General features: G+C 40.6%; 2 protein-coding genes across 4 annotated transcripts; one reads left to right on the top strand and one right to left on the bottom strand.

Moving 5' to 3' along the window:
* The first annotated feature begins 597 nt into the window (after positions 1-597).
* Positions 598-6,151, top strand: nicol1 (NELL2 interacting cell ontogeny regulator 1). Its single transcript, XM_003447537.4, has 4 exons — positions 598-758; positions 964-1,107; positions 2,019-2,107; positions 5,217-6,151. Exons 2-4 carry the CDS (start codon positions 996-998, stop codon positions 5,286-5,288), a joined length of 273 nt encoding a protein of 90 aa, XP_003447585.1. The 5' UTR covers positions 598-758; positions 964-995; the 3' UTR covers positions 5,289-6,151.
* A 4,344-nt stretch (positions 6,152-10,495) lies between these two features.
* Positions 10,496-12,542, bottom strand: LOC112846572 (uncharacterized). 3 transcript variants are annotated; one of them, XM_025906199.1, is made up of 4 exons: positions 11,790-12,542; positions 11,601-11,691; positions 10,777-11,488; positions 10,496-10,584 (listed from the first exon to the last, which is right to left on the bottom strand). In XM_025906199.1, exons 2-3 carry the CDS (start codon positions 11,686-11,688, stop codon positions 10,812-10,814), a joined length of 765 nt encoding a protein of 254 aa, XP_025761984.1. In that variant the 5' UTR covers positions 11,689-11,691; positions 11,790-12,542; the 3' UTR covers positions 10,496-10,584; positions 10,777-10,811. The 3 variants fall into 3 exon arrangements, with proteins under 3 accessions (XP_025761984.1, XP_025761983.1, XP_025761985.1); XM_025906198.1 differs by having other exon boundaries at positions 10,504-11,488; XM_025906200.1 differs by having other exon boundaries at positions 10,504-11,485.
* Between the last annotated feature and the right edge of the window lie 1,234 nt (positions 12,543-13,776).

Raw genomic sequence — 13,776 nt, 5'->3', positions numbered from 1 at the left:
TGAACTCATCCGTCACTCCTACTCCACACCCACCACTCTGTCATCATTCATGTCCTGTACACTTTCTTTAGATCCACAAAGACATCTTAAATGAGCTTGCTTCACTAATTCGTGCTGTGTACAAGAATTATATAGTCAATCATTATTTGCTCTTACTTATTACCTGGGATATTAATTGGATATGTATCTATATCTTTACACTGTATAGTCGCCTCATTTAATGCCAGACTATAAACATGTAAGTGTCAAAAACATGAAGATTCAGTGTGCTGCAGTCTGACTAACTGTTTCAGTTTAGATTTATATTAATGTAAAAATAGGTCAATGGAAATACACAATTTTAAATATTGGAATTATAGCTGAAACTGTGCATGTATGTATATACTGCACTCAATTAACGGGATAAAATGCAGTATTGATCTCTAAAATTTAGGTAATCAAATGAGGTATCTTTAATAATAATAACTATACTGCTTTTTACATTGCGTTTTTAAGTAAATATTGCTCTGGCTCTCTCTCTCTCTGTTATCCTGATAATAAATGCATGACCTATCCATCAATAAACTCTACGGGTAAACTGCCCATCAAGGCTTTTATTTCTTTAAGTGCTGTCACCGGAAGTCTCGTTTCCGAGGCCCCCCGAAGAAAATTTCAGCCAACCAACACGCATGCGCACTAATTTAATCTCCATACAACAGTGCTCGGTGGGCATCTTGCGCTCGTCTGGTGATCTGCAAACCATCATCGGCCGATTGACGGTAGGTTACCGTGCAGGTGGTCAGATAAGCGGTAATTACTCTGTGCGGGCTGAGCTTTTAAACACATACAAACATTTACTGGTTGGAAACTGGAGCATTATCTGAACAAAGCCCATCATTTTCCCCCCTCATTTGATTGGCTGACGGCCGTGTAGGACATTTTCTGCCCTTTAATTTATACATTTTGCCTAATTGTACTCTCCAGATCAGAGGTGAGTAAGTGATCGCACCGTCGCCATGGCATCCAGCGGGTATGTGCAGGCAGTGGTGCTGCTGCTGGCGCTGCAGCTCGTCTGTGTCGGGGCAGCTGATGCGGATCATGAGACGGGGACTGTCATCCCTGCCGAAAGTAGGTGGATTTAAAAATTAGATTAATTTTTTCCCTCCGCCTGTTGAGTGCAAGTTTTGAGATGTTTAGCGAGAATGTGTCCGCCACGGTGATCTTTCCACAGTCTAATGACTGCAGGTCTCAAAGGGGTGCTGTTGAGGGAATTGTAGGTCATCTTAATTAATGTATGCTTGGATCATGAAACTGGGCCTCCACTGCTGCTTAAAGGCACACATACCGAGCAGGTTAGAAGGAAAATATCCATAAGGTTATTTATTGTGTGACTTCATGAATGCTCAGGTAGAAAAGCTTGATTATGTTGTTTGTAAATTAAAAGCTAGATGAGAAAAACATCTAGATGAACACTTACACAAAGCTAAATTCTGTATATTTGTTTAAAAGAAATCACACATTTTCTTCAAATAAATTATCAATTCAAAGATGACAAATCACAGCACTCAGTGGCTTTCTGCTAGAGACTAATCAGTCTCATTAATATGGTTTATGGTGCCTTTATGTAAATGATGACTCTGGGTCAGGTCACTGATTCTCTACTTCTACTCAATACATTGTATAGTTTATGTCTGCAGCCACAAGAAGACGCCAAATCAGCATTAAATTGGAGTCTAATTTGATGCTTTTCAGTCATGCACATTTACAAAAAAAATTCAGGCTCAAAATGTGAAAATCCGTGAGCGTGTGTGTTCTGTTGTGAAAAAAAGCAAAATTCACAGTCATTTAGAGGTCATTGAATTGCATTCACATTAATCGTATGAGTGATACATTCACCTCATAAATCACGGCACGCTCCTCCCCCCTACATAATCTGCATTTATAAGCATCGGTGATACTGGCTCTGTACTAACTTGGTATCTCACACCGCTGATCTAAACCCATGTCTTTGTTTCTGAACTCATTTCTGCTGTTTCCAGGTCGCCCATGTGTGGACTGTCATGCCTTTGAGTTTATGCAGAGGGCGCTGCAAGATCTAAAGAAGACCGCTTTCAACCTAGATGCCCGGGTAAGTGGAAGCTCTCCTTTCTAGTTTCCTTTTCATTCTAGAGACTACTGCAGAGATTCATGCACCAGCTGATGTATTTCATAAAATAACTGATCTTCATGAGCCTTTTTGGGGGGGTGGCGACTGCTTCTATCAGTTCCCATATTGTAATATACTAAATGTGACATTATGTGGTACGCTTTAGTATATGTTAATGTCTACGTCTGCATTTTAGCGCAGGGTTAGTCATTTTTCATTTATTTCCTGGTTTTTAGATATGAAAATTGTGGAGCGCAGCTTTTAGAGATCGCTGTGCTTCATTTTCCAAACGACCTCAGACACCCACACACTCCCATCACTGTGCCAAAGAGCAGTCATAATACCTGTGCCTATAAATTCCTGTGCTGCAAAGAATAGGGATTTTTTTTGTCGCTACAGTTTTGATTGTTGTGAAATATTTTTGGAACTTGTACATTTTACACTTTAACTCCAAGCACCCCGAGCTTACGTATGAATTGTAGTGCTGATTTCAGTTCAGGGCACACATACCTGCTTTTGGATCAGCTGATATGACTTTTATTCTCTGTTTATATAGTTTGACCCAAGAAATGAAGGTTAATGCAACTGAGAACAATCGCTGCACCCCTCGATTACTCTGACAGACAAGGAGATAAGTTAGATCCAGCGGCTGTGACCCAAACAGCATGGCCAATTGCCAGGAAGGGGGGGTAAATGGATTGTTCCAAATGGAAATGAAGGGAAAGGTCTAGGAGGAGAGCCTAAAGCTGAGTTGAAGGTGGAGGAAGGTAGAGGCTGGAGACAGAGAGGAGGTGTAAGATGTGCAGAGCTGTGCTCAACTTAGTGAACAGTCTACAATCAGGCAGCGTGCTGGAGCTGGTACGATTTATTTATGGCAGGAAGTGCTGAGCGGCAGCTGGTGACCCGACATCCCACGCACCTCACTCCACTCCTGTAGTCAAACACAGGCGGACAGAGAGGCTGGAGGAAACGAGGGAGAGAAAGTGGCATGAGACTTTACACTGTGCACACGTTGCTGTAGGAGAACATATCCTAATATGACTAATATTACTATGACTGTGGATTAAACAGCATCCATTATGATATTTTCAGCTGTGTTCTTAGAACTAGAGTAGCTCTGTATCTGATTGGCTGCCCATCGCAAACAAAAAGTCTGCTGTGTGCCTGAGAGGACCACATCAGGAGTAATCCCTTTTTTGATATCATAATAATAATAATGGATTGGATTTATATAGCGCTTTTCAAGGCACCCAAAGCGCTTTACAATGCCATTATTCATTCACGCTCACATTCATACACTGGTGGAGGCAAGCTACGGTTGTAGCCACAGCTGCCTTGGGGCAGACTGACAGAGGCGAGGCTGCCATATCGCGCCATCGGCCCCTCTGGCCAACACCAGTAGGGTAAAGTGTCTTGCCCAAGGACACAACGACCAGGACTCAAACCGGCGACCTTCCGGTGACAGGTGCGCTTCCCAACCCCCTGAGCCATGGTCACGGTCATACAGAGCCAAGAGTAAAAATGTGGATGAAGATGAAAGTTTAGAGCAGTCTGAAGCATGAACTGTTAGCTCACAGGGATTATCTGTCTACACGCTGACACATTACTCCTGACCATGAAACTCCCCGTACTGTCAGTATAAAGAAGTTTAACCACACATTTAGAAAAGGATAACAAAGGGCAAGTTCAACAGTATTTCTTAGTTTTCTACATGATAAAGAAATGCTGCTGTAGTAATGAAAGAAATGTGTCAGGATGATTTAAACTGTAAGATATAAATGTAAAATTAAAGAAAAACGTTCGGTTACTAATGTAACCCCAGTTCTCTGAAAACCGAGTGAGGTATCTCAAAAGTTTCTGTTACTTCACAGAAAATAGCATTTTGTTTTTTATTGTAGACACATTGTAGAAAACAGAAATCTGTAGAGTTGATCGCAAAAAGAAAAACTTTTCCGTCATTCAGTTTTTTATATTACTTAATTACTTTGGTGTAGTATCAGGAGAAGCTGCAAAACCTATTAAAATATAATTGAAAGTTCCAAAACTTATGCTCTCCTCCTCGGATTGGAGTCCTTGCCGGGCTGATTATGTTTGACACCCCGTAGATTCTTCTGTGTACCATGATGAGATTGAACAACTTCATCAAAATGGTGTGAAACTAATCATCTGATTCCAAGCATCACTAAATCAGAGAAAATAGTTATTGATCACGAACCAGTGCTCATCAGAATCCACTCAATAACTGTCAGCCGTCCTCGTATAAATATTTAGCTGTTGGCAGATACACATCAATAAACTGTGTATAAGCCTGCAGCAGTGATTCAGAGCTTGTTGATGCTAGAGAGCGTCCTTATTAAATATGGAATTGCAATGGTTTGGCAACTTAACAGCAGGCTTGCATAAAACAACCATGAAGGTCATGGGAATAAGAGTACGGGCCCTTACAGAGCCCGTGTGAGCATGCTGTTACAGAACAAGCAACAAAGCACACTGCACATCTTTCCTCTGAAGGCAAACCTCTGCCATCAGGAAGAAGACTCAGGAGGGCCAAAGTGCAAAACAAACTGCCTGAAGCTATTGTTTCTTCCAGCCTCCAATAAGCTACTGAACTGCAGAGTTACAGACTAGCAGAATAAAAAACAATGTGCAAGACATGGACAGTAAGCACTTTGTAAACCTTAGAAATTCTTTGTAATTGGGTTAAACCTCTTTATTCAGTTTTCTTTTATGTCGATTTTTATGTTTTATTTGCAGTCGTGATGTTATGGCTTATATTTGTTTAAATCTACGAGGTTTGAATAAGCTGTTACGTAATAAAAATGATGTGACAGCATCTATGGTTAAACTCTTAGAATAGCATCCAGATAAATGGTAAAAATATATTTTTAAAATTGTAATTGTATCAAAATATCAGGGATACTGTGCAATTATTCACAGTAGAACATAGAAACATATCAAATGTTTTAAATGAAACGTTTTAACATTTCACTTTTTAGAACATTTTGCAGGTGATGAGGGCAACTGGTCAGAAAATTGGTATTTAATGTAGTAAAATGTTGTGGTTTTTTTGTTTGTTTCCTTCCTGCTGCAGACAGAGACGCTGGTGCTGAGGGCGGAGAGGAGGGCTCTGTGCGACTGTATGCCCACCAACTCACTGCGCTGAGCTCCCGAGGACACGTCCCGCTCTAACGACGCTCCGACACACTTCAAAAACAACTCTGTCCAGAACCTCTGCTCATGTACAGCAGCTCTCATCTTTGCATATTCACACAATAGGCACTTTATTTTGTTTTCTCTCATGTCGCTGTTCAGTGAAGCTCTGATATGAAGTCACGAGGCATGCTTTCGTTCTGCCTTATCTGGGATGACTTTTGTACCACTGACGTTTTACATGGTGTGTCACACGCCTGTGAACTTAGATTGTTTTCACTGACAGCCGCTCTCATGTGTCTCCTATAAAGCGTAAACATTTTTGTACTTTTTCGACTGTATAATGTGGATAGGATGTGGTACGTATCTGTAAACTTGTTGAATGTCTTGTACGAGGTTAAGGTTTACACACATTGAACTGTAGCATCACACAGAGTTCATTTAACGGCTCAACATTAGATTTCGGTTAGTTAAATTATTATTAGGAATCTGACAGTAATTGACTGATTCAAAGGAAATGTTTGGGAGGTTTACAAATGAAACATTTGTAAAGAAATGAAGTTTTACCTCTTTACAAAAGGGGACTCGTAGGTCTTGATTTAGCACAGCACTGTAGCATGAATTTTCAGCACTTTTATTTAACCTGTTGTTAATATCGATTGTATGTATAGATTATGTACATGTAGACGGGTATGTGGAATGGAGGAGTCATTAGCAGGGGAGGGAGGGGTGAACAGACCTGCAGCAGGGAACATGGAAGTAGAAATAATAACTGTCTTACTGTTGCTTGTTAATAAACAGCGTATTTATGTCACAAGGAGCCCCATTCACTGTCTTAATGTTGCACCTTTAAATAAAAACAATGAATGACCTTTACTGCTTGTATTCTAATGAATTACATCCATTCAGTTATTTTCATTGCTACTTGATCATGCAGCTCACCAGTCAGGCATTAACAGTATAACTGCTGACAGCTAATAACATTCATCATCTCGTCATCATAGCACCTGTTGGTGACAAGTGGACATTATTTCCTCAAAGTTGAGGTGTTAGAAGGAAAAATGTGCAAGTGTAAGAATTTGACCAAACTGTGCAGTGAATGCAGCTCTTGCAGGGTGTTTGGACAATGTTCTGCTGGGAAACCTTGGGTCCTGTTTCTTTGACATATACCACCTTTTGTTGTCCCTTTTGCTTAACATTGGCCATCCAAAGAGAGAGATGGTTTGAAAATCAACCAACACAGTGGATGTAGAGAATCACCTCTGTGTTCTCCATCAAATGGCCCAATGGGTAGCTAGAATGCTGTTTGGTTGAAATTTTGGTTGGAATGGGAAAGCAAATGACAACGGAGTTCAACACAGAGGAAGAATCCCCCCCAAAATCACCAAAGATAAAAAAGACACTAAAATGTACCTTTAGGTCCCAAGCCATCAGCCCACATGTCCAGCAGTCATCAGCTACACAGATGTCATAATAAGCTAACCAAAGGAGGAGATATACAGATGTGAAAATTCCTTTCAGTGCATGGAGGCTTTCATCCAAATCCAGGACCCTGCAGCTCTGTGAGCAACAAAAAAGTGGAGTGCCAGAGTCATGATCCAGGATGTGACGACCAGCATGAATACATCGGGAAGTGTGTCCCTGAGACGAGCTGCTGCAAGAGTGCTTCAGGCAGCTGATGGCAGACAGGGATGATGGTAAGGATGAAGAAGTATTGTGCAAGATCAAGCCTTGCCATGTGATGTACAAGTGACAGACTGAAGAAACCCTACCAGTGGCTAGACCATGACAGTACATAAACAAGCCCCAAGAGGGCTCCAGATCCACAGAGGCCACCACACAGCTATCACAGCCGACCCAAGTTACAGACTGTGCAAAGATGGCATAGAGACAGTCGAGCATATAGTAGCAGCAGTGTTTATTGGATGACATAACCAAGTGGCTACGATAGTGTACCCGAACATCTGTGCCATGTATTTACCTGGCTGAGATCAACACGGCTAAGGTCCTCAGGTACTTCAACTTCCAGACAGACAAGTAGCTGTTGGCCAACCAACCAGACATAGTGGTGGTTGACAAGGAGCAGAAGCAGTTGTGATAGTTGTGGCAATCCCAGGGGACAGCAAGATCTGAACGAAGGTGTGTGAGAAAACAGAGACGTACCAGAGGCAGATATCTCAAAGCATTCTCAATCATCCAGGTAAAGAAGCCCCAGAAAGGTTATTTTGTTCATATGGATGAAGTTGAAATGTCGTGTCACTTCGGTCTTTGGGCCCTCACCTCAGTATTTTATTTGGCTGAGTGACAAAACATTTCTATTACTGAAAATGTTTCATCCAGATGAACAGAATCAACTTTCTGAGAACTGGAGCAGACGTGGAAGTTAAAGTCCAAAGTGGTTCCAGTGGTCAAAAGAGCATTAAAGGAGCTGTAACTCAAAACTACAAGGGTGGATCCAGCAGACCCAGCACAACATCAGAGGTCTCCGTCAAGAGGAGTGCAGTCTCTACGATACTGTGCAGAACCCTCAAACTCCCAGGCCTCTGCTAGAGGACTTGAGCTTGGGGATCACACATATCCCTGTAAAATGTATTAGATGTTGTCTAGACTTTGTCAAATGATCTTTTCCTCAGTAGAAGATCGATAAAAGATTAAATATGGAATGACCTGATATGCAGCTCTCAAAGATGCCAAAGGTCTTGCTTTTTTAGCTGACTTCATCTCCTCCTACATTACTAACATTTTTTTTTTAATCTATCAGCAACAGGGATTACTGTTGTAGGTGCCGCATCTCTACCAGCAGGAGGAGCCCTAAGTAAAGAAGGACTGCCAGCTGTGTCGCAGTGATGCAGCACTCTGTAGTTCCCTCATCTATAAATGAGATGGGCTGAAATCTGTAAAAAGATACAAAAAGAGGAAAACCGAGGAGCTACGTTGGCTCACGGAGTGCCCGCAGTCACCTGGCAGGACTCGCAGGCCTGAGGCATCACGGCGCACTGCAGGGCACAATGGAGGCAAATCCCCTCATACTGCACCACAGCACACACAATCACAGGCAACTGAAACGTCCTGCTGAGGCAGCTTCACCCCGTCAGGCTTTTGCTGGTTTGAGTGATTGAGCTTCAGGCATGCAGGGATGCTGAGTACACGCTGAATCACTCTCACTTCTTGTTGTCAAGCAGCCTCCACTTTCTTCCCCTCTCGCTCTCACTCTTACTCACTCGCTGGCTTGTTCTCTCCACAGACCTCTCTTTTATCTGCTCCGGGAAAAGCTGACTGAATCATTGAACCAGCTGTTTGAAATTCTTTGACGCGGGGCAAGCAAGCAAAATCCTCTGGATTTTCTCTGGCTTTTATCCCTCTTTTATACTTGGGCATTGCTTTGACTTTGCCACAAAAGTTTCCTCACCTTGCGTGACTCTGGGACTTATTTAGCATACCAGAATTTAGCATACCAGCAGGCAGGATGAATGTGAAGCATGGAGGTTTATAATTCAGTCATGTACTATGTGTTTTATAAAGTTCAGTGACCACACTGAGGATAGATAGGCAGGCTGGCAAAGAAAGAAGCAAAGTGCAGCTCTGCTTAATGATACTACAGGTAATAGACAGACAAAGAAGCTCTCCCAGATGATTACTTAGATCCTTATTTTTTAAGTCAAATACACAAATACATTATCTCAGGAAAGTTGTACTAATTTGTCATATTTATTCAGACTAGAGCCCAAAAAGATGGCAAATTAAAAACCTGAAAACATGTAGCTCAAAATTCTTGTTTAAATGATTTGACATCTTAGAGTGAAAAGTTTCTACAGAGGGGATATTTTATGACTCCATAAACCTGAAAATACTGACAGTGAGTGAAAGGCTAAATAGAAGTAGAAGTAGTAGTAGAATAGAAGAATAGAACAGCCCTTTATTGTCATTGTACATGTACCACGAAATTGCGGGGAATATAGTAAATCTCTGATTGTAGCTCCTCTGTTTTGTTTGCGAGGGATCTGGGTTTGGTGATGAAGATTTTCACTATATTATTAAACATTAAATGTTTTTAAAAGTCAATAAGACTTTAAAAACTTTTAGAAAGTAGTGAAAAGCTAGTACAAATAACTTTTCAGTGCACTGATTTGCACCGATATCCGTGCCTCAATGTGCCCACTGTGGTGTCATAGCTTTGTTAGCTATTGTTTTTTTTGTTTTTTTAAATTAATTTATACATTATAATGACTATATTTTCAGGGTTGCTGTTTGCCAAATTTAAATTGCTTATGTTGGTTTGCTAGTTATAGCTTAAAATACCATTAGCTAACTTCTTGGCTAATGCTAACTGAATAAATGAACATCATTGGACAGTTGGGTCACTGATTCTGGACCAATCTTATTACGATGATGTAGGAACAACACCAACACTGGGATGTGAGAATGCCACAGAACACATCTTCCAAAACATTTTCTTTGCAAAATCCTCCAAATACTGTTTCCCTTTGTCAGCTTTGTTGGCGAAAGCCACTTTGTCCACCAGTTAGAAGAGATCATGTGACACACAACGTTTCCCAACTTCAATCAAACAATCAATCAAAACTAAACAATCAAATCTGTTAAAAACAATGAATTACATAATTTACATTTTGGAAAATATTTCATTCAGTGGCTAATACCCCTTTTCACTAAACCTGAACATATTAACCTGATTTTTTTAAAAAAGAAAAAAAGAACATATCATTTAAAACAAACCATGGACAGATGGTCAGATGGTAAATTACATTAAAGCTAAACAGAACAAAATCTAAAAATTAATCTATGCATAAAATGTTTTCCAGTAATTTCTTGCCTTACAATATTTACATTTATTTAACTTCTTAGTCTTATTTGAATACTTTACTTAAATAAAGTCACCCAACAGTTGTTTGCTCACTGTGTGGTTCAGGCGATAGTTACTCGAAAGCTCTAAATGCGGAATGAAGAACATTTTACCTGCATTTTTATGCTGTTATGGGAACGTAAAAAAACTGATTCTGCTGATCAAATTCAAGTCATTTATAAATGAAAATGTAGTTAAGCAACAGAAAATACATTGTTTGCAAAATCTCTGCATGCTTTTGAGATATATTATAATAAGATTCATATACACACACAGACACACAAAGAATAAAAAATAAAGAAAATATTAATCTTGAAACTGAGACCAATATTTTTATTTCATTTCAAAACATTTTTACTTTCCCTTATGTTTGAGACAGTGCCTCAGTTAATGCACTTCATCTGCCTTACATGCATCATGACCATGATGAAGCCACGAGCCTGCAGAGCTGCAGAGAAAGAGCAGATAAACATACATGTTAACATATAAGCCACAAAAACATGACAGAATATCACATTCCTCACTTGGTGAACTGTAGATTACGTTCTCTTGAGATTAAAGGTTATTTTGCTTTGTGATCTTTTCCCTTTATGATTGAAACAAATAGTTTGAAGAGTGTGAGAAGTATACTGAGACATACAGGCAGTGTGCAGTGAGGGATTCATTTTTCTCAGCTCATTCAGCATCAGATCTGATTTCACCGTCAGAACCTGCTGCTTTCAGCACATCTTCGAGATTGAGGTTTTCCAAAGCGATCTCCATGAGTTTCTCATCTTCTTCACTGACATTCAAGAGTTCCCCGTTGCCCAGGGCCGCCTCATCTCCAAGGAGCGCACCAACAGACACCTCAACCCCGAGTCCGGCAGCCAGGAGTGTCTCATTTCCAGTCTCGGTGCCCAGGAGCTCTTCATATGCGTAGGTTGCGCCGAGGGGCTCATCTCCAAGAGCTGCTGCCAGAAGTAAGTCATCATCTCCAAAATCTTCGCCCAGGGCACCAACAGACATCTCAACCCCAAGTCCTGCAACTAGAAGTGTGTCATTTCCCAACTCTGTGTCTAGGAGTTCTGCATATCCAAAGCTTGTGGCCAGGGACTCCACATCTCCAAAGCCTTCACCCAGGGCCGCTTCATCTCCAAGAAGTGCACCAACAGACACATCAACCCCGAGTCCTGCGGCCAGGAATGTTTCATTCTCCAACTCTGTGCCCAGGAGCTCACCGTAGTCAAAGGATATGCCCAGGAATTCCTCGTCTCCAAAACCTTTCTCCAGAGCTTTCTCATAACTCTGCAGATTCTGTAAGAGTTTCTCATATTGTGTAGGATCTATCTCAAAGTCTTCAGGGTGGTACTCTGCTAAATCAGAAGGTGTGGGAGAGATGACATATGTTAGTAAACGACAGGCACTCAAACTGCTGTAAGTTTAGACCTGCACCTTAGTAAATTTCTCCTTTAAACAATCCCTTACCTTCATCATATAAAGCTTTGTCCTCTATCGGTGCTGCACTGATCACAGCAACAAGAGCAAAACCCATGAACAAGTCTTGGACCTTCATTTTCTAAAAACAAAACCCAGAAACTTAAACACTTTACAAAAATGCACCCAAATGCTCTTTAAATATTTAACACCTGATTTAGTGGGAGTAATGACACTCACCTTTACTGTGTGTCAGTCGCTGAGTAGAAGCAGAAGTTAAGGTGTTAGATGTTTTCTGACTGTCTGACTTCAGTTATATACTCTTCCGAGGCGTGGATTTGTTTGTCCTGTTACTTTAGCGAAAAGCTCGTCCAATGAAAAGTTTCTACGCCTCTTTTGGTCACAAGGAGTGCTCCGAGGTATCTGCTGCACCTCATGCTCACATGCAGTGCAGAGAAACACGGTAACATCATCAATAAACTTCAAACACTGATCGGATGGACAGTCAGAGGTGAACGTGGGCTGAAGCCCTCTGCAGCAGAGCTTTAGCTTTACATTGGTGTTTTTTTTTCTCCATTTAATTTAGTTTGAGGCTTTTTGTGGCTGTGATGACCTTTATGATAACTTTGATTCATCGTGTAAAGGAGGGATATTTCTTAAGGCAAGAGTACCGTAATACGTGGACATAAACATCTTACATTAATGTCTCCTCAGACTGGTTGTGTTGATAAATCTGATTAAACTTTCAAGAAAAAAAAGTCCTGAATAATATTGTTTTATGTTGCTGTTAATGTTGTGAGCACACTGTAGTGTTTCCGTTTTCTTTTTCTTATGTCTAGTTTTTCTTTTATTTCTGTAAAATATCTTATTTTAGCTTTAGTTTCATTGAATCTCAGGCTAAGTAAGCATCAACAATACCAAATGTATGATTCTGGTTTACTTGCTAGTTCAGGATTTTTTAAAGCTATCTTCCTTTACTGTGATGTAATCTCACTGTTGCAGGTGTTCCAACTTTCAGCTTACCTGTGCTGAGCCCAGAGGGCCAGGCAAACACACGGAGAGGAAAAATAAACATTTACTTTTCTTTTTTTTTGCGAAATATGTTTGAATGTTTTTTTTACTGGGTACTAATAGAACATATTAAATTTAAATGTTGTTTAGTTTTAGCCTGTAACAACCTTTACTCCGGCACTCGTTACCTTGACCTTTGACTAATGACATCTATCCAGTTCACCTCTGAGTCCAGGCGAGTCTATCTATGATACGTGTACATTTTCAGACTGCGACAGGACGCAGAGGCGCACAGAGAGAAGCAGATTCAAACCCAGAATCTTCATCAGGCAAGCAGTAAAAAATAAAGAAATAGATGCTAAATGTCAAGCTTACATTGTCTCTATCAGAACAGAAAGTGTGGGTTAAAGTGACAAGATCCCAACACACTAAATGGGACAGAGTGAATGCTTATGTGGGACAAACATGTCTTATAAATGCTGTATTGCGTATGTATTTGTGTTTTCATCATATTCCAGTGAAATTTGCATAACTTGTGACTTTGTGACACGTCATTCATGATGACAGGTTTTCTTTTACATCAAGTGAATAAAAGCTGGACTTTAGTCAAGTCTGTCCTGCAGATAAGAGAGTCAAACAAAATGTGGGACATTTTCTAAACGTGTGTAATGGGGAGGAGGGCTAAAGATGTCCCATGCCTATGTGGGACCAGGACCTTATCCCAGAAGACACTGGGAGATAGGTGGGGTGCAACATGGACAGGTAGCTCATCGATCAAAGAGAAGCAGGTTTAGCAGTCAGCTGAAAGCACATGGAAAACATGCAAACTCCACACAGAAAGGCCCCGCCAGCCCACAGGTTTGAACCAAGAAGATCACTGTTATAAACCGATAAACTGACTGAAATCTCTCCAGAGATCTGTGTTTGAAATGTTTCAGATTAAACATGATTAGTTTTGATGACTACAGTCAGGACCTTGATCACATCTCCAGACTCTTGATAAGATGACAGACTGTTGAAAGCTTTGAATGTTATTTATGCACAGTCACTCTAAGGTAACACACACGCGCAGAATGAAGAGTAGTAACTTTTAATCCACACCTGATGTTTATGTGGCAGGAAATATCTTTTTTCTATGAGAAGTTTCCTCTTTTTCAACAGCTCTTCTGCTTTCACTGAGACCTGGGGGCGAGACAAATAATCCAAAACAAATATT

Source organism: Oreochromis niloticus, linkage group LG3 (genome assembly GCF_001858045.2).
Source record: "Oreochromis niloticus isolate F11D_XX linkage group LG3, O_niloticus_UMD_NMBU, whole genome shotgun sequence".
NCBI lineage: Eukaryota > Metazoa > Chordata > Actinopteri > Cichliformes > Cichlidae > Oreochromis > Oreochromis niloticus.
This window is presented reverse-complemented; position numbering and strand designations above follow the sequence as displayed.

Bases quoted from the DNA above. Each gene is read 5' to 3' on its own strand.
- nicol1 (XM_003447537.4), top strand. From the start codon at position 996: ATGGCATCCAGCGGGTATGTGCAGGCAGTGGTGCTGCTGCTGGCGCTG. The intron at 1,108-2,018 runs GTAGGTGGATTT...TGCTGTTTCCAG, and splicing joins GACTGTCATCCCTGCCGAAA to GTCGCCCATGTGTGGACTGT. The intron at 2,108-5,216 runs GTAAGTGGAAGC...TTCCTGCTGCAG, and splicing joins CTTTCAACCTAGATGCCCGG to ACAGAGACGCTGGTGCTGAG.
- LOC112846572 (XM_025906199.1), bottom strand. From the start codon at position 11,688: ATGAAGGTCCAAGACTTGTTCATGGGTTTTGCTCTTGTTGCTGTGATC. The intron at 11,489-11,600 runs GTAAGGGATTGT...CTTCTGATTTAG, and splicing joins CAAAGCTTTATATGATGAAG to CAGAGTACCACCCTGAAGAC.